This window comes from Lepus europaeus, chromosome 21 (genome assembly GCF_033115175.1).
Source record: "Lepus europaeus isolate LE1 chromosome 21, mLepTim1.pri, whole genome shotgun sequence".
Taxonomy (NCBI): domain Eukaryota; kingdom Metazoa; phylum Chordata; class Mammalia; order Lagomorpha; family Leporidae; genus Lepus; species Lepus europaeus.
In genome coordinates, this window is record NC_084847.1 from 962491 (window position 1) to 982433 (window position 19943).

The window sequence follows — 19943 nt, forward strand, 5'->3', positions numbered from 1 at the left end:
AGCACCAGTACAGGTGAGACTGCTCATGTTGGTGGCCCAGGGCCGCCTGTCCCTGTTCCAGTCCCTGTTCCTCCTGTGCCCTCTCCCAGCACCCTCCCCCTTGGTGCAGACCAGCAGCTGCTAGGCCCCTTGCCTGGTGTCCACAGCCATTGTCTACTGTAAGGCTCTCCTTAACGCCAGGGCTTCTTTCCTATACCTGGCCTCCCACTTGGAGCGGTGTGCACAGCCCCTGTGGTCCCTCCCACTTGGAGCGGTGTGCACAGCCCCTGTGGTCCCTCCCACTTGGAGCGGTGTGCACCGCCCTTGTGGTCCTCCTACTCGCTGTTTGCTCTGCTGTGTCCTTGCCCTGAGTGGCTGCTTTTTTGTTTTTTGTTTCTTTTCTAAGGATTTATTTGTGGGAGCTGGCACTGTGGGTTAGGTTAAGCCTCTGCCTGCAATGCCAGCATCCCATATGGGCACTGGTTCAAGTCCTGGCTGCTCCACTTACAATCCAGCTCTCTGCTATGGCCTGAGAAAGCAGCAGAAGGTGGCTCAACCTTTTGGGCCCCTGCACCCACCTGGGATACTAGGACGAAGCTGCTGCCTTCTGCTTGGTACCGCCCTGGCCATTGTGGCAATAGGTTTTTGTTTCTTTTGTTTTTTTAAGTTTTGAAAGAGAAGGAGAGACAAATCTACCATCTGCTAGTTCGCTCCCGAAATGCAACGGCTAGCACTGGCCCAGGCTGAAACCGGGAGCCAGGAGCCTTATCCTGGTCTCCCATGTGGGTGGAAGGGACTCAGACACTTGAGCCGACTTCCTCTGTCTTTCCAGGTTATTAGCAGAGAGCTGGGTGGGAAGAGGAGCAGCCAGAGAACAAATGGCACCCGTACAGGATGCCGGCATCACAGGTGGCGGCTTTACCTGCTGTGCCACAGTGCTGGCCCCTGGAGTGGCCTCTGGTCACGGGAGTGTGTTGGGTGCCTCCCTACTGTGGACACCATGCCAGGGCCCCATCTCATGCCGTCTCTGTCTCCACATACGTGTTTGGAGTCCTGCTCTTCTCCATCCCCGGCTCACGACCGTGGGTGACTGCATTGCCCTCAGGATGTGGCTGGCCTCCCGACGGAGGGCCTGGGGCCTCTATTGATGAAGATACTCCGCTCTCCTGTCAGTGCTGTCTCTGGTCCCTTCGGCAGGGCTGCAGGTCACTCGTGCAGCTCGTGAGCCCCGCCTCCCTTCCAGTTGCCTGTCTGGAGATTGTTGGTGCCGTGTCTTCGCTGTTGTGTCACCTGGTGTGTCTGGGAAGTGCATCCTGGCAGTCTGTCTGCTGGGTTTTGGCACGTGTGTGGCTCTCTACAATACCTGGAACATGTGTCCATGATCTGAGCTCGGGAGCCTGTTCTCTGTGAGGTCTCCAGAGGGCGTCCCTGCCCTGCGCTTGGGCCTTCCACACACACTGCCTGTGTCAAGCACCGTGGTCAGAGCTTTTCTGTGAGGTGACATTATCCCTGTTAGCAGAAGCCTTGGAGGACCCTCAGGTTGGATGCAAACAGATGTGCTTGGGGCTCTTTGCGGAACGCACGTCAGACTCATTGTGCGCCTGGCCTCTGCTTCACCCTGGGACGGGGGAGGTGGGGCACAGCGGCTGTGGGTTGTTGTGAGTGGCCAGTTTCCATGGCTGGCTCCCGAGTCCTCGCCATCTTGTGCCTGTGGCTTCTATCCAAAAGGGACTCCCATGCTGGGTGCCGGAGCTGGAGGTGGGGCTCCCGGCTGGACTGAGCTGCAGTGTGGTGTTGGGCGGTGCTGCTGGCCAGGATGTCCTGGTCACCCCAGAGTGGGGCAGCTGCCCTCTTTGCCTTCCTCCCTTGCTTTCCCATGCTGCACTGTTTCCCGCCGCTCCCGAGACAGAGGGAGCCAGGCCCTGCGGGCTGCATTTCAGCCTCTCCCCGGGTGCCCACCGTCCTCTCTGCACCTGCAGACGCAGCAGCCGGCCGTGCCCTCCCCCCTCCCCCCCCTTCGGCTGCTGCCTCCTTCAGATCTCAGCGTGAGCGTGTGTGAGCCTGGACGCCTACCCCATGGAGGGCAGCTTTCCTCCTGGGCGGGGCCGGGCTGTGCCTGTTCTTTCCTGAAGACCCTTCTATCTGGTGGCATTTCCCTTTAGTCTCAAACTTCTTTTCTCTCGCCCAGTTGTACCAGCTGTGCCTTCTCGTCATGATTTTTCTGTAATGTCTTCATCCTTACTGGATGTCCACTCCTGATTGACAGGCACAGTCAGTGTCTGCTCCTTTGGTGGCCACTTAGTCCCTGCCCCTGGCCTGGTTTGCATGTTTATGGGTTATCTTCTTTCCTTCAGAATTTGCAGGCTTTGAGAACGTTCACAGGAAGCACCCAAACACCCACCCCTCCATTCTCTTCTTGACTGGTCCATGCAAGATGCTCGTGCATCTCAAGGGTCGCCATGGGTAGTGAGGGGTCAGGGAAGTAGGACCAGCATGAGGGGTCAGGTTGATCATTCTGGGGGCTGGGACTCAGAGCAGTGGACCTAGGGGCACACAGGGCCCTGTGGGGGGGGGTTGGGAGTGCTCACAGGGCCCTGTGGTGGGGTGGGGGGGTGCTCACAGGGCCCTGTGGGGGGGGGTGGGAGTGCTCACAGGGCCCTGTGGGGGGGGTGGGAGTGCTCACAGGGCCCTGTGGGGGGGGGGTGGGAGTGCTCACAGGGCCCTGTGGGGGGGTGGGAGTGCTCACAGGGCCCTGTGGGGGGGGGTGCTCACAGGGCCCTGTGGGGGGGGGTGGGAGTGCTCACAGGGCCCTGTGGTGGGGTGGGAGTGCTCACAGGGCCATGTGGGGGGGGGGGTGGGAGTGCTCACAGGGCCCTGTGGTGGGGTGGGGGTTGCTCACAGGGCCCTGTGGGGGGGGGTTGGGAGTGCTCACAGGGCCCTGTGGGGGGGGGGGTGGGAGTGCTCACAGGGCCCTGTGGTGGGGTGGGAGTGCTCACAGGGCCCTGTGGGGGGGGGTGGGAGTGCTCACAGGGCCCTGTGGTGGGGTGGGGGGTGCTCACAGGGCCCTGTGGGGGGGGTGGGAGTGCTCACAGGGCCCTGTGGGGGTGGGGAGTGTACACAGGGCCCTGTGGTGGGGTGGGAGTGCTCACAGGGCCCTGTGGGGGTGGGGAGTGTACACAGGGCCCTGTGGGGGGGGTGGGAGTGCTCACAGGGCCCTGTGGTGGGGTGGGGGGGTGCTCACAGGGCCCTGTGTGGGGGGGTTGGGAGTGCTCACAGGGCCCTGTGGGGATGGGGGGTGCTCACAGGGCCCTGTGGGGGTGGGGAGTGTACACAGGGCCCTGGGGGTGGGGTGGGAGTGCTCACAGGGCAGGAAAGGTACCTCCAAGGGAGACCTGGACAGACGTGCTGGCCTGGCTGCAGCACCGTGGAGGTGTTACTATGGATCAGCCTGCGTGTTCACTTACTGTGTTTGGAGTCTGTGTTGAAAGTGATCTTGTGATCCAGTTCAGGGAGGTGGAGGCTCATGGCCCGCTTAGTCTCATGTGCTTGTTTTCCACTTAAAGGTATGGATGACAAGAATGCAACGAAGTTGAACGAACTCATTCAGGTTGGGGTAAGTAAGAACTTGTTTTATTTTGTTTGTAAATTTTTAGGAGAGACAGAAAATGAATGAAAGCAAAAGCACACACTTTTATCTGGTGGTCTACTTCTCAAATGCCCACGACAGCTGGAGCTGCCAGAGTGGGACCGCGCTGCTCGAGCCCTCAGTGCTGCCTCCAGCGTCTGCTTTAGCAGGAGGCTGGGGTCAGAGCGGAGCAGGGACTCAACACCTGCACAGTCGGGGTGCAAGCGTGGGCGTCCTGACGCTAGGACGGTGGTGTCCTGAGACGTGGCTGTCTCCCCTGGACTTCTCCGTAGTCTCGGAAACATGCAGGTGGGCCTGAGGTGCTCTGTCCTCCGTGGAAACCTTCAGTGTCCTGCAGTCCCACAGGGGTTCTCAGCCCCAGGAGTGGTGCCGGGGCCCACTCTGGCCATCTTCCTTCTGAGGTCCCTGGCTGTGGCCGTGGTCTTGACATGTTGAGATGACCCCAGGTCTGCCTTCCTCGCTGCCTGCGTCCTTAGCCTGTGTGCTTCCTGGCCTCGGTGCCTGATGCTGTGAGGCCTTTGCTTTCTGTTCTTTCCTGCTCTGCTGGGCCTGGGCTGTAGCTTTCTGCTCCTCCCCACCTCACTCCCTACTGGCCAGGGCTCAGCTGCTCTCCCTGTGACGCCTGTGCCAGGGCCTGCTGGGCCAGCCGCTATGGACTACTCTCCAGAGAGCTTGTGGTGTGAAGGACCCCACTTGTCTCATCCTGCCCCTGCCAGCCTGGGCCGTGAAGCTGTCTGGAGTCCCCCCCTTGCTCTGACAGTCTCCTGGCCTGTTTCCCAGCCAGCAGGGGGTCTGCCCCACGAGCTTCTCTGTAGTCCGTGTCACGGCCCACGGCCCCTCTGAGGCCTCCCAGCACCGGGTGTCGGCCGCGCCTGGTTTGCTCTTCCTAGGCCTTCGGTTGCCTTTTCCTGGGGGAAGACTGCAGACCTGACTCATCCATTACGTCTGCACGTTGCTTTGTAAATCCCACCCCTTCTGCCCCTGGCCCTGCTGTGTCCCCCTGCCGCCCTCCTGCTGCATGCTCTGAGAATGCTTGCTCTGCCTCCTCACTGTGTCCTGGTGGGTCAGGAGCTCCATGGACACCTGTCTCATTCTGGCCACACCTCCACGCACCACCCTTCTGTGGACCATGCTGCTCTTCCATGGCCTGGGGATTCTGCGTGTATAGATTTCCCGCCGAGTGTGGGGCCCTCGTTGGTAGCTGCCCTGTCCTGTGGTGTTGGTGGTCGTCTGGCAGCTGCTTCCTGATCCCGGAACCCTGGACGTTTGATCTCGCCCAGATCCCTCTCAGCCCCTGTCCTGGGCGCTCCTCCCCAAGCACTACCTTCCTGGCCTCTTCCTCCATCTGTTGCCTCCCTCCCCTCTGGTTGTTTTCCCCTCAGCTTCCTCCACAGACCTGGAAACTTTTGGTGTGGGCGGTGCTCAGGGGCTGGCCTGTGCTTTCTCTCTGGTGTCATCACAGGTGCATCTCTTGGATTCCTGAGGCTTTTTCTGAGCCAGACCCCACACAACTAGGTTGTATGAGCCAGAGTTGACCGAAACTCTGGGCCACCAAGGGCACAGGTTGCCTTTGGGATCCAGTAGAAGTTCCCCTAGTGGGTCTGGCCTCCAGGAAGAGGAGTTGTCAGCCATGCCTGGGGAGGTGGGCATGGTGGACGCATACTGTGCAGCTCCCAGGAGAGCCTGTCATCTGGCCACATGGGGATCTACTTCAGGAACTTGATGTGGGCTTTTGAGACAGAGACAGAGCTTCCGTCCACTGGGTCACTCCCCAGATGCCTGCAACAGCCAGGCTGGGCCAGGCCAAAGCCCAAAACTTAAAACTTCACCTAGGCATCCATGTGGGACCCAAGTACTTGAAGCATCAGTGCCACCTCCCAGGGTGTGCAGTAGCAGGAAGCTGGAGTAAGGAGAGGGGCCAGGCCTGGAGCTCAGGCACTCCAATATGAGATGTGGGTGTCTAGATGGCGCCAGACCAAACAGGACCCCCAGATCCTCGATATTTAAAGAGAAGAAAAGGGAAATAGTTGTCAAGAATATTGCAGGGCTGAGTAGGGAGACTTGATCCAACTGTGATGCAAGGTGGTGCCATTTCGACGGTCCATTTCCCTAGTAACTGTGGGACCCAAGGTTCCCTGAGGACCTGAGGCAGAAGTACTCAGAGGGGAGGGCTCTTCTGTTTATGACTGCACATATGCAGCCTTGGGAAGGGCTGGACCTGGCTTGGGTCTTTTTTTTTTTTTTTAAGATTTATTTATTTGAAAGAATTACACAGAGAGAGGACAGCCAGAGAGAGAGAGAGAGGTCTTCCATCTGATGGTTCACTCTCCAATTGGCTGCAACGGTCGGAGCTGTGCTGATCTGAAGCCAGGAGCTTCTTCCAGGCCTCCCATGTGGGTGCAGGGCCCAAGGACTTGGGCCATCATCCCACTGCTTTCCCAGGCCATAGCAGACATCTGAATCGGAAGTGGAGCAGCTGGGACTTGAACCAGCGCCCATGTGGGATGCCGGCACTGCAGGCGGCGGCTTTACCTAGTACGCCACAGCGCTGGCCCGTCTTGGGTCTTTCCTGTGACCTCAGGCCCATGCCAACCTTCGAATGTGAGGTGTCTCTGTAGGTGCTCTGCAGGCAGAGACAGCTGCATCCGAATGGGACACGCATCAGGGTATGTTTGCAGAATACCCACGATTCTCTGAGAATCAGACAGACTACAGGCAGAGGCAGAGCCTGGCCTCTTCCCTGGACTCTCCAGGCTCCTGGGGCACGCTGCTCTTCCAGTCCTGCTGTCCCCCGGGTGCAGCACACATGAACCATGCAGTACGTGGCTCCTTTCTCAGACACAAATGCACAGACTGGTGTGACCACAGAACAGTGAAGTGCTGGACGAACGCTTCCCTGGCCACCCCTCCTCCATACCCAGCCTGCAGCTGCAGAGCCACATTGTCTTTGCTGTAGTTTTTCCCTTCCCAGAAAGTCCTCCAAGTGGCGCCTCCGGCAGTGGCCCTCTGAGGTTGGCCTCCTGCACTCAGCAGTGTGTGCTCGGGGCACACTGTCACCCTGAGGACTTTTTGGATCTTGGAATAAGTGACCCTAGACCGTGGCCACCAGATTTTTGTAAACATTGGTTTTACCCTGGGAGGCAGTGTGGTCTGACGTGAACTGGGGAGCTTGCACCTTTCCCCCACGCACCCCAGTGTGTTCTGTCAGGCAGTTTGTTTTTCTGAGCCTTCCAGGGGGTATGAGGCGATGTCTCTCTGCTTTGATGTGCATTTTCCTGGTGCCTAGTGATGCCCAGCTTCTCCAGTGCCCGTTTTCTTGTTGCTGCCTGTAGCTAGAGTTCCAGGACCTGTCCGCTGTGCAGTTTGGTGCTTTTTCTCCATCTGTGGCGTCCCTTTTCATTGTCTCAGCAGTGTCTCCCGACATCACTGTCTCCTGTGGCTTGTGCAGTGCCTGAGAGCCCTCTGCCTTGCCCTGTGCAGCACATCCCCCACCCCAGAAAGGACTGTCCCCTGTGAGTTGCTTGTGCCTTGGCAGAGGGCAGCTGGCGGCCGTATGGTCTCCTCAGGGCCTGGGCTTTCTGCTTCGTTCTATCCAGTTGTCCTTCTTCAGCAGCAGATGTTTGATTTTAAGAACAAACAAACTATTTGTAAAGGCGAAACAGCTGGAGGACAGTAGTCAGGTGGCTGTGGGCTCCACTCGGTGATGACCACCAGCAGCGGTGGAATACTGAGCTTCCTGTGCAGATGTCTCTCACAGCTGTGAGTCTCTTGAGTGAGAGAATTGGAGTAAATGAATTGAAAAGATCTTAGCTAAAATCAGAGTTTACTACCTGTTCACAACACACAGGCCTTGAATCAAGCATGTGCTCATGAAGTTTTCAAAGTGGCTTTGCAGAGAAGAGGGTAAATGGTGTGTGAGAGCAAAGCTAGGGCCCCTGCTCATGGAGCTCCGTTTTCCTGTTGGCCTACACGATGCATATTGGGATGCAGAGAGTGCCCTCTGTGTGGTCAGGTTCAGTTTGAAGTCAGCTTGTGATTGTACCACAGGTAAAACCACCTCAAGCTCCTGTGCCCCAAGGACTCCTGGCCTGGCCTGTCTTTCAGTTTGGGCCAGTAGGTGGGGAGGCAGGCACGTACCACATCCTGGGCCTGGGCTAGGCCTGTGCATCCTCTCCTGTCAGGTGGACGTGGATCTGGATGCTGTGTTGTGCACTAGCCTGTGGCTGCTCTTGGAATTCCACTTTGAGAGGAAAGGGAGAGAGGTTACCTGTTAATCCAGAGTGCACTTGTGGCCATTAGCCCAGCAGCTGAGACCCTGCCTTCCCTGGGAGTACTACATCAGCACTCAGCTCTGCCACCTATTTGTGACCAGTGTGGAGACAGTGGTGATGGCGCAGGTGATTGGGTTCCTGACACACACTTGGGAAGCCTGTATTAAATTCCTGGCTTCAAGGCCGGCGCTGTGGCTTAACAGGCTAATCCTCCGCCTTGCGGCGCCAGCACACCGGGTTCTAGTCCCAGTTGGGGCGCCGGATTCTGTCCCGGTTGCCCCTCTTCCAGGCCAGCTCCCTGCTGTGGCCCGGGAGTGCAGTGGAGGATGGCCCAAGTCCTTGGGCCCTGCACCCCATGGGAGACCAGGAGAAGCACCTGGCTCCTGCCTTGGGATCAGCGAGATGCGCCGGCTGCAGCGGCCATTGGAGGGTGAACCAACGGCAAAGGAAGACCTTTCTCTCTGTCTCTCTCTCTCTCTCTCTCACTGTCCACTCTGCCTGTCAACAACAACAACAAAAAAGTGCACTGACTTTCACTGAAGAAAAAAAAGGAAGTAAAAAATAGCTAAACGGAAAATGTGATTATCACAAACACAGGTGGCACATGCCATAGCTTCACCTGTTCTTGCTGGCTGCGTTTGGTTTTGGGGGCAGATGGTTCAAACAGTGACCAGCCTTTGACTCTGGAGAGGTGGTTTAAGATTCAGCTCAATCACTGAATCACTTAATTACTGCTCTTTTAAGATATTTGTCGGGTCTCTTCTCCTGTAGCCACTGCTGTGCCACTGCTGTTTATTTCTTCTTGGATAATAAGGTGGTACGAGAATCTTGTCTCAGAAAGTGTTGTTTCATCTCCAAACTATCCCCAGACCAAGAGTGAGTGTGAGATGGACACCTGTTATGGGTCTCCTTTACCCTTGGCCAGGCTTCTTAAGCCTCACCTCTGCTGCTCCTTCTGCTCTTCCCCATTCCCTAAGACTCCGTTGTCTGTCTGAATAACCTGTGAGCACTCACTTAAACCCTAAATGTTCAGGAGATGACACCGAAACAGCCTGTTTTGTATTGACACTCCATAATGCCAAATTAGTATCTACTTTTGTTGAAAAGTGGAGAGAGATCTTACATCCATTGGTTCATTCCCCAAATGCCTGTAACAGCCAGGGTACCTTGGAACCCAATCCAGGTCTCCCACAGGGGTGACAGGGACCCAGGTAGTTGGGCTGTCACCTGCTGCCTCCCAGAGGGCACAGCAGCATTGAGCTGAGTCAGTAGCAGAGTGACCGGGACTCACACCCAGGAACCTTGGTGTCCCAGGTGGTATCCTAGCTGCCACACCAACACCTGCCCCAAAGCTGCTCCCTCTTTAAGGACAGGGGCACAGCTGTGTCTCCTGAGTTATGGAAGTGGTGGTGACTCCCAGTTACCCGTGGAGAACCCAGCCCCAGCTGGCTGCAGGCAGTTGACGTGGGTGTCCCTCTCATGCAGTTTCATTTGGAGTCATTGCTTACATTCTGATCTTCAGTCTCAGGCATCGTTGTTTTAGAATAACTTTTTAAAAAAGATTATATTGATTTTATTTCAATTCTAGAATCAGACAGTACTTCATACCATAAAAAATAAGTGTTCCTAGAATAATGTTTTTAAAAATTGCACAAGTTAGAAGGGGGCGGTTCCAAGATGGCAGGATAGGGAGGGAACTTACTGGTATAGTCCAGAAGATAGTTTAGTAAAAGTGGAGATAGTGTAGTCTCAGGGAATAGTTAGGGAAAAAATGGCAGAGGAAACTCTTCCGCAGTTAGAGGGACATGGTGGACCTACGTGGAGGGCGTGGGCACCCATGGCTCAGGACCCCAGCAACCTAGAGCCTCCACACCAGCGCTGCAAAGTGAGATGAGAAGAAACCACAGTAGCCCAAGACACTGGTGGAAAAGCGGCAAGAAGAGCCTAGAGGGAATGAGGCTTGAATCCCTGTGGGGGAAAGTACATCAGCCTAGCTAGAGGGGAGAAAAAATAAAAAGGACAATATGGGCACAATTCTCTCTGTCCAATCACATTACAAAGGCACACGAGCCAATGGAGCGGGCGCCATTTTGGACATACTTAACAGCTGTGCCAGCTTGGGGCTGTGCCTGGCAATCAGCTGGGTGGAGAAACCTGACTCTGGTGGGGAGTAATAACAGGAGACTAAGACCTAATAACTGTGGAGCTTCTGAACCTGGACTGTGGGGAAAACAAAAAACAAAAAACTGAGCATGTGTGGGAGAACTCATGGTGTGGCCAAGACTTTGAGTAGTCTCAGTGGGAGACGCCACAAGCTCAGGCGGCCCTTCCTACGCAGTGAGAGACATTGCAGGGGAATCTGGCTCGGGCGGCCCTGCCTACCCGGTGAGGGACATTGCAGGGGAAACTGAACTTACACTGAGGAGTGCACAGACCCTTTGTATAGTCCTTGGGATGGAGCAGACGAATATAAATCCCACTGGGGCTAGCAGACAGACACTAATCGCCATCAAGGAGAAGAGCTCAGCTGAGCGAAATTACTTCCCTTCTGATTAACAAAAAGAGAGAGAGGTGGGGCCGATGCCATGGCTCACTTGGTTAATCCTCTGCCTGTGGCACCAGCATCCCATATGGGCACCAGGTTCTAGTCCTGGTTGCTCCTCTTCCAGTCCAGCTCTCTGCTGTGGCTTGGGAAGGCAGTGGAGGATGGCCCAAGTGCTTGGGAACTGCACCCGCATGGGAGACCAGGAGGAAGCACCTGGCTCCTGGCTTCGGATCAGGCAAGCGCGCTGGCCATAGCGACCATTTAGGGGTGAACCAACGGAAAGGAAGACCTTTCTCTCTCTCTCTCTGTCTCTCACTGTCTAACTCTATCTGTCAAATGAAAAAAAAATTTACTACGCCAAACCTGGGTGTGTCACCTTAGGCAAGCCCTTAACCATGAAGAACTGAACAGAGCTCTCTGGCCACACCCACCACAAGCCTCTAGAGGTTGACTGAAAGCAGACAGTCCACTTATCTACAGACAGCACAAAGAAAAAAGCTACCACAACAGGAAAAAAAAAAAAAAAGTATCTCCACAAATGTCGAACAACAAACACAACAACCTAAGAAACAAGGATAAGGAAGACAAGGTGATGCTCCCAAATGAACATGGCACTTCAATACAAGATTATGAAGACGATGAGATAGAAGAAATGGAACTGAAAAATTGATAAGAATACTTGGAAGTAATCAAAAACAAACACAAACTTCTGAAATCCATGCAGGACATGAAAGAAAATCTCAGGGAATTGAAATCTTAGGAGGAATCAAAATGAAATGAAGAACTCAATAGAACATGAAATTGAGATATTGAAGAGAAATCGAAATGAAGACTTCAATAGAACAAATAAAAAACACAGTTGAGAGTCTTAAAAACAGAATCAGTGAGGCAGAAGAGAGAATTATTGGACTTAGAGCACAGGAGAGTATACAGTCAAACCAAAGAGGAAATTAGAAATCTAAAAAATATTGTTGGGAATCTGTAAGATACTATTAAACCCAACATTCAAGTTCTAGAAGTTCCTGAAGGCATGGAGAGAGAAAGGATTAGAAGGCCCTTGTAGTGTGATACTAGCAGAAAACTTTCCAGGTTTGGAGAAAGAAAGAGACCTCCAAGTACAGGAAGCACACAGAACTCCCAATCCACATGACCAGAAAAGATGCTCGCCACGGCACGTTGTAATCAAACTCACCACAGTGATACACAAAGAAAAGATGCTAAAATGTGCAAGAGAGAAACATCAGATTACTCTTAGAGGATCTCCAATCAGACTTACAGCTGACTTCTCATCAGAAACCCTACAGGCAAGGAGGGAATGACGAAATATAGCCCAGGTACTGAGAAAAACTGCCAGCCCAGAATATTATATCCTGCAAAGCTCTCATTTGTGAATGAAAGTGAAATAAAAACCCTTCATAGCAAATAGAAATTGAAAGAACTTGTCACCACTCGTCCAGCCCTGCAAAAGATGCTTAAAGATGTGTTATACACAGAAACACGGCCATCTGTCTGTCTCACTGTCCACTCTGTCAAAAAAAATAAAAATAAAAAGCTGGCATAGCCATCTTAATATCACACAAAATAGACTTTAACACAAAAAAAATGTTAAAAAGGACAAAGAAAGGCACTATATAATGATTAAGGGATCAATTCAACAGGAAGATGTAACTATTATAAATGTATATGTACCTAATTACAGGGCACTGGGCTATTTAAAAGATATGTTAAGGGACTTAAAGGGAGACTTAGACTCCAATACAATAATATTGAAGTCCTCCACTTTATTTTTTTTAAAGATTCATTTATTTGAAAGAGTTATACAGAAAGAAGAGAGGCAGAGAGAGAGAGAGGTCTTCCATCCACTGGTTCACTCCCCAATTGGCCGTCATGGCTGAAGCTGCTCCTAATCGAAGCCAGGAGCTTCTTCTGACTTCCACGCGGGTACAGGGGCCCAAGCACCTGGACCATCTTCTGCTGCTTTCCCAGGCCATAGCAGAGAGCTGAATTAGAAGAGGAGCAACCGGGACTAGAACCGGCACCCATATGGGGTACCATCGCTTTAGGCCATGGTGTTAACCTGCGGTGCCACAGTGCTGGCCCGCAGTACTTCACTTTCAGCAACAGACGAATCAACCAGACAGAAAATCAACAAGAAAACAGCAGTTTTAATCGACATTATAGACCAAATGGATCTGACATATATCTACAGAACTTTTCATCCTACAGTTGAATTCACATTCTTCTCAGCAGTGCACAGAACCTTCTCTACGATGGACCACAGACTAGGCCATAAAGCAAGTCTCAGCAAATTCGAAAGAGTCTAAATCATACCATGCATCTTCCCAGACCACAGTGGAATGAAGCTGGAAATTAGCAACGCAGGAATCCCTAGAGCATATGCAAATATGTGGAGACTAAACAACATGCTCCTAAATGAACAGTGAGTCCTAGAAGAAACCAAAAACTTTCTGGAAGCAAATGAAGACAACACAACATATCAAAACATCAACAAAATGGAATCCAAAAAAAATTACAAAAGATCAGCAAAATGAAGAGCTGATTTTTTGAAAAATTAAATAAAATGGACAGACACACCATTGGCCCAACTAACTAAAAACAGGAGTGAAAAGACCCAAATCAGTAAAATTAGAAATGAAAAAGGGAATGTAATAAAAGACACCACAGAAATAAAAAGTCATCAGAAATTACTACAAAGAGTTGTATGCCAACAAACTATGAAATCTCTCAGAAATGGATAGATTCTGGGACACCTACAACCTACCTAAGTTGAACTATGAAGACATAGAAAACCTAAACGGGCCGGCACCGTGGCTCACTTGGCTAATCCTCCGCCTGTGGTGCCAGCATCCCATATGGGCACCGGGTTCCTGTCCAGCTCTCTGTTGTGGCCCAGGAAGCCAGCGGAGGATGGCCCAAGTACTTGGGCCCTGCACCCACGTGGGAGACCAGGAAGAAGCTCCTGGCTTCGGATTGGCGCAGTGCCTGCCGTGGCGGCCATTTGGGGAGTAAATCAACGGAAGGAAGACCTTTCTCTCTGTCTCTCTCACTGTATAACACTTATCTGTCAAATTTAAAAAAAACAAACAAACAAAACAAAACCTAAACAGACCTATAACCATGTCAGAAATTGTATCTGTAATAAAGGCCCTCTCAACCAAGTAAAGCCCAGGACCAGGTGGATTCACTGCTGAATTCTACCAGACATTTAAAGAACTAACTCCAATTCTTCTGAAACGATTCAAAACAATTGAAAGAGAGGGAATCCTCCCAAATTCATTCTACGAAGCCAGCATCCCCTTAATTCGTGAACCTGACAAAGATGCAGCAGAGAAAGAATTACAGACCAGTATTCCTGATGAACATAGACGCAAAAATCCTCAATAAAATTCTGGCCAACAGAATGCAATAACACATCAGGAAGATCCACCCAGACCAAGTGGGATTTATCCCTGGTATGCAGGGATGGTTCAGTGTTTGCAAATCAATCAATGATACACCACCTTAAACTGCAGAAGAAAAACTGTATTATCTCAATAGATGCAGAGAAAGTACTTGATAAAATGCAACACCCCTTCATGATTAAAACTCTAAACAGGCTGGCGCCGTGGCTTAACAGGCAAATCTTCCGCCTTGCAGGGCCGGCACACCGGATTCTAGTCCCGGTTGGGGCGCCAGATTCTGTCCCAGTTGCCCCTCTTCCAGGCCAGCTCTCTGCTATGGCCCGGGAAGGATGGCCCAAGTGCTTGGGCCCTGCACCCGCATGGGAGACCAGGAGAAGCACCTGGCTCCTGGCTTTGGATCAGCGAGATGCACTGACCGCAGCGGCCATTGGAGGGTGAACCAACAGCAAAAAAGGAAGACCTTTCTCTCTGTCTCTCTCTCTCTCACTATCCACTCTGCCTATCAAAAAACAAACAAACAAACAAAAAAAACCCTCTAAGCAAATTGGGTATAGAAGGAACATTCCTCAACACAATCAAGGCAATTTATGAAAAACCCATGGCCAGCATCCTATTGAATGGGCAAAAGTTGGAAGCATTTCCACTGAGATCCGGTACCAGACATGGATGCCCACTCTCACCATTACTATTCAATATAATTCTGGAAGTTTTAGCCAGAGCCATTAGGCAAGAAAAAGAAATTAAAGGGCTACAAATTGGAAAGGAAGAAGTCAAACTATCCCTCTTTGCAGACAATGTAATTCCTTATTTAGGGGATCCAAAGATCTCCACTAAGAGACTATTGAAACATAGAGGAGCTTGGTAAAGTAGCAGGATATAAAATCAGTGCACAAAAATCAACAGCCTTTGTGTACACAGACAATGCTGCAGCTGAGAAAGAACTAAGATCAATCCCATTCACAGTAGCTACAAAAGAAAAATCAAATACTTTGGAATAAACTTAACTAAGGATGTCAAAGATCTCTACAATGAGAATTACAAAACCTTAAAGAAAGAAATAGAAGAGGATACCAAAAAATGGAAAAACCTTCCATGTTCATGGTTTGGAAGGAACAATATCAAAATGTCCTTTCTCCGAAAAGCAATTTATAGATTCAATGCAATATCAGTCAGAATACTGGAAAAAATGATGCTGAAATTCATATGGAGGCACAGGAGAGCTCGAATAGCTAAAGCAATCTTGTACAACAAAAACAGCAGGAGGCATCACAATACCAGATTTCAAGACATATTACAGGGCAGTTGTAATCAAAACAGCATGGTACTGGTACAGAAACAGATGGATAGACCAGTGGAACAGAATAGAAACACCAGAAATCAATCCAAACATCTACAGCCAACTTATATTTGATCAAGGATCTAAAACCAACTCCTAAAGCAACGACAGTCTATTCAACAAATAATGCTGTGAAAACTGGATTTCCATGTGCAGAAGTATGAAGCAAGGCCCCTACCTTACACCTTACACAAAAGTCCACTCAACATGGATTAAAGATCTAAATCTATGACGCGACACCATCAGATTATTAAAAAACATTGGAGAAACCGTGCAAGATATAGGCACAGGCAAAGACTTCTTGGAAAAGACCCCAGAGGCACAGGCAGTCAAAGCCAGAATTAATGATTAGGATTACATCAGATTGAGAAGTTTCTGTACTACAAAAGAAACAGAAAAGTGAAGAGGCAACTTACAGAATGGGAAAAATATTTGCAAATTATGCAACTGATGAAGGATGCATAACCAGAATCTACAAATAGATCAAGAAACTGCACAACAACAAAACAAAGAACCCACTTAAGATATGGGCCAAGGACCTAAATAGACATTGTTCAAAAGAGGAAATCCTTGTCCAGCACCGCGGCTCACTAGGCTAATCCTCCACCTGTGGTGCTGGCACCCCAGGTTCTAGTCCCAGTTGGGGCGCTGGATTCTGTCCCAGTTGCTCCTCTTCCAGGCCAGCTCTCTGCTGTGGCTTGGGAAGGCAGTGGAGGATGGCCCAAGTGCTTGGGCCCTGCACCCCATGGGAGACCAGGAGAAGCACCTGGCTCCTGGCTTCGGATCGGGCAAGCGTGCTGGCCATAGCGGCCATTTGGGGGGTGAACCAACGGAAAGGAAGACCTCTCTCTCTCTCTCTCTCTCTCTCTCTCTCTCTCTCTCTCTCTGTCTCTCACTGTCTAACTGCCTTTCATAAAAAAGGAAATCCAAACGGCCAACAGACACATTAAATAATGTTCAGGATCACTAGCCATCAGGGAAATGCAAATCAAAACCACAATGAGGTTTCACCTCACCCCAGTTAGAATGGCTCACATACAGAAATCAACCAACAGATGCTGGCAAGGATGTGGGGGAAAAAAGGACACTAACCCACCGTTGGTGGGAATCAAACTAGTAAAGCCGCAATGGAAGTCAGTCTGTAGATTCCTCAGAAACCTGAATATAGCCCCACCACAGTCATCCCACTCCTTGTAATTTACCCAAATGAAATGAAATTGGCAAATAAAAGAGCTGTCTGCACCTCAGTGTGTATTGTAGCTCAATTCACAATAGCTAAGACCTGGAATCAACCTAAATGCCCATCAATAGAAGATTGGATAAAGAAATTATGGGATATGTACTCTATAAAATACTATACAGCAGTAAAAAAAAAAAAAAAGAAAGAAATTGGTCATTTACAACAAAATGGAGGAATCTGGAAAACATGCTGAGTGAAATAAGCCAGACCCAAAGGGACAAATATCACATGTTCTCCCTGATCGGTGACCACTAACTGAGCACCTAAAAGGAAACCTGTAAGAGTGAAGCAGGACACTATGAGAAGCAGCGACTTGATCAGCCCTGTCCTGACGAACAGCCTACTTTCCCATTCTTCTTAGTATTTTCTTGTTCTACTTAGTACCATTGGTTGAAATCTTTAATGCACAATTATTCTTAGGTGTTTGAATTTCACTGAAAAGTATTCCCTGTTAAAAATAAGAGTGGGAATAAGAGAGGGAGGAGTTGTACAGTTTGGCACATGCTCATTCGGACTTACCCCTAATGGTAGAGGTAGAAACGTACCATGGGACTCCAAATCCCATTAAGTTGGCAGGTACCAATGCCATCTTACTTGTTAAAGTGATCAATTTAAGTTCATAATTGATCATATAGATAAGACTGTCAAAGGGATCACATAAATAAGACCAGTGTCTGTTAATAATGATTGATAGAGTTAAAAAGGGAGAGAACGATACAACATGGGAAGCAGGATACACAGCAGACTCATAGATTGGCAAATGCCCTAAACAGCATTCTGCCCTCAGAATCAGCCCTTAAGGCATTTGGTTCTGGCTACAAAGCCCATGAAAGTTTCTCAGACATGGAAAGCAAAGGCACTGTGGGGAAAAAAAAAATGTCCTAAGTGAAAGATCTCTTTGAGGGAGATCCCAGAAGAAAGAAGTGGCCATCAGAGAAGGAGGTGCCTTTCTCTGAAGGGAGGAGAGAACTTCCACTTTGGTTAATGGCCTTGTAAATAAGGTTGGAGTTTGTGAACTCAAGAGGCTTCCAAAGCCTTGGCAGTTCATGACGGGAGCTTTGGGTGATTACTGACGTCATAAATAAGAGTGTCAGTTGTTAAATCAACAATGGGAGTCACTGTACACTTATTCCCCATGTAAGATCTCTGTCCTTAATGTGTTGTACTATGCGAATTAACGGTAAAAGTAGTATTCAAACAGTACTTTAAACTTTGTGTGGGTGCAATCTGTTGAGATCTTTCCTTAGTATATACCAAGTTGATCTCTATGTAAAGATAATTAAAAATGAATCTTAATGAAGAATGGGATGGGAGAAGGAGTAGGAGATGGGATGGTTTGTGGATGGGAGGGTGGTTATGGGGGGAAAAACAGCTATAATCCAAAAGTTGTACTTTTGAAATTTATATTAAATAAAACTTTAAAAAATAAATAAAAGTATGATAAGAAAAAATTATGCAAGTAATATACAAATATGTTTTGATAGGTTTCAGACAATACAAATACAAGATTGTCCCTACCATCCCATCCCATTCTTCTCACCAAAAATAACCACTGTGAGGGGCCGGCGCCATGGTGCAATAGGTTAATACTCCGCCTGCAGCACCGACATCCCATGTGAGTGCTGGTTCTAGTCCCGGCTACTCCTCTCCAATCCAGCTTTCTGCTGTGGCCTGGGAAAGCAGTAGAAGATGGCCCAAGTGCTTCGGCCCTAACAGCCATGTGGGAGACCCGGGAGAAGCACCTGGCTTTCTACTTCAGATCCACACAGCTCCGGCCCTTTGTGGAAATTTGGGGAGTGAACCAGCAGATGGAAGACTTTGTCTCTCCCTTTCACTGTCTCTAACTCTACCTCTCAAATAAAATCCTTAAAACAAAATAAGCGCTGTGCTAATTTCATGTGTGTCCATGTCAGTTTTATCCTGGGGGATTCATGTGCACAGATGCATGTATGATTATGTGTGGATTTGAACAGAGTCTTCTGATTGATAGGTCAGTCATCAACATCTATTTGATTTATTTAAAAGGCAGAGTCACAGAGATGCAGAGGCACAAAGAAAAGTCTTCCATCCCGGTTCACTCCCCAAATGGCCTCAATAGCCGGAGCTGTGCCGATCAGAAACCAGGAGCCTGGAGCTTACTCCAGGTCTCCCACGTGGGTGTAGGAGCCCAAGGACTTGGGCATCTTCTGCTGCTTTCCCAGGCCACAGCAGAGAGCTGGAGTGGAAGTGGAGCAGCTGGACCCAAACCAGCGGCCATACAGGATGCCGGCACTCAGGCAGCAGCTTTACCCACTGTGCCACAGCGCTGTTTCTTTACAACTGAGCAACTAGGACTGGTGCAGCTCTCTTCATCTTACCGACTGCAGCTAGAAGTTGGTCAGTCATGCACGTTGATGAAAGCAGAAAGGCCTAAAAACAGTAAATGCGTAGCCTGAGCACTTTGTCAAACAAACCCACGTTCACTCACCAGCCACTCCACCGGTGTGCACGCCTTGGAATTTCATGTTTCAGAAACTCCAGAGAATATGCATTCTTTGTAACTTCCGGTTTTAAAACCAAGCAAAAAGGACCGGCGCTGTGGCACAGCAGGTTAAGCCTTCACCTCAGTGCCGGCTTCCCATGTGGGTGCTGATTCAAGTGCTGGCTGCTGCGTTTCTGCTCCAGCTCTCTCTATGGCTTGGGAAAGCAGTGGAAGGTGCCCAAGTGCCTGGGCCCCTGCCACCCATTTGGGAGACCCCAAGAAGCTTCCTGGCTTTAGCCAGACCGGTCCATCCTTGGTCATTGCGGCTCTTTGGGGAGTGAACCAGTAGAAGAATCTCTCTCTGTCCTCTCGCACTGTAACTCTTTCAAATAATAAAATAAAAATGTAAAAACACCTAGAACTTTGGGTCCAGAGCAATGAGACTTGAGTATTTTCAAATATCCCGGTCTTTATTTGTCTTATCTACATTAACTTGACCACCCATCATTAAAAAAAAAAAAAAAAAAAAAAAAAGATTTACTTATTTGTGAGGCAGAGTTACAGAGAAGAGGGAGGGGTAGAGAGAGGTCTGCCATCCACTGGTCCTCTCCCTAAATGGCTGTAATGGCTGGAGCTGAGCTGATCCAAAGCCAGGAGCCAGGAGCTTCTTCCAGGTCTCCCATGCAGGTGCAGGGGCCCAAGGATCTGGGCCATCTTCCACTGCTTTCCCAGGCCATAGCAGAGAGCTGGATGGGAAGTGGAGCAGCCAGGACAGAACCTGTGCCCCATCCACCATATTTTAAGAACACCTGTTTTTCTTGATTCCTTAATTATTTAGTATTTCTTTGTATAATTCCACTTTTCCTACAGCTGTGGCAAACAGAGGGGTGGGAGGCCTGCAGCCCCTGGCCCAGCTGTAGGTGGTTTACGGGGAGTGTGCGCCTGTGACAGCCACGCTCTCGGGCTGTGAGTCTCCTGAGTCCTGAGAGAGACAGTGCTGATGGAGCAAGGGAGTTGCATCCAGGTGGAGAGTGGCTGGGACT

At 50.2% G+C, this 19943-nt stretch overlaps 1 protein-coding gene across 6 annotated transcripts in view; it reads left to right on the forward strand.

Moving 5' to 3' along the window:
• CRAMP1 (cramped chromatin regulator homolog 1) overlaps window positions 1–19943 on the forward strand; it is a 54448-nt gene that overhangs the window by 14063 nt on the left and 20442 nt on the right. For all 6 annotated transcript variants that reach the window (XM_062180396.1, XM_062180398.1, XM_062180399.1 and 3 more), the window contains one exon: window positions 3543–3590. In XM_062180396.1, the coding sequence (XP_062036380.1) occupies window positions 3543–3590 (48 nt within the window). The remainder of the gene's footprint in view (window positions 1–3542; window positions 3591–19943) is intronic.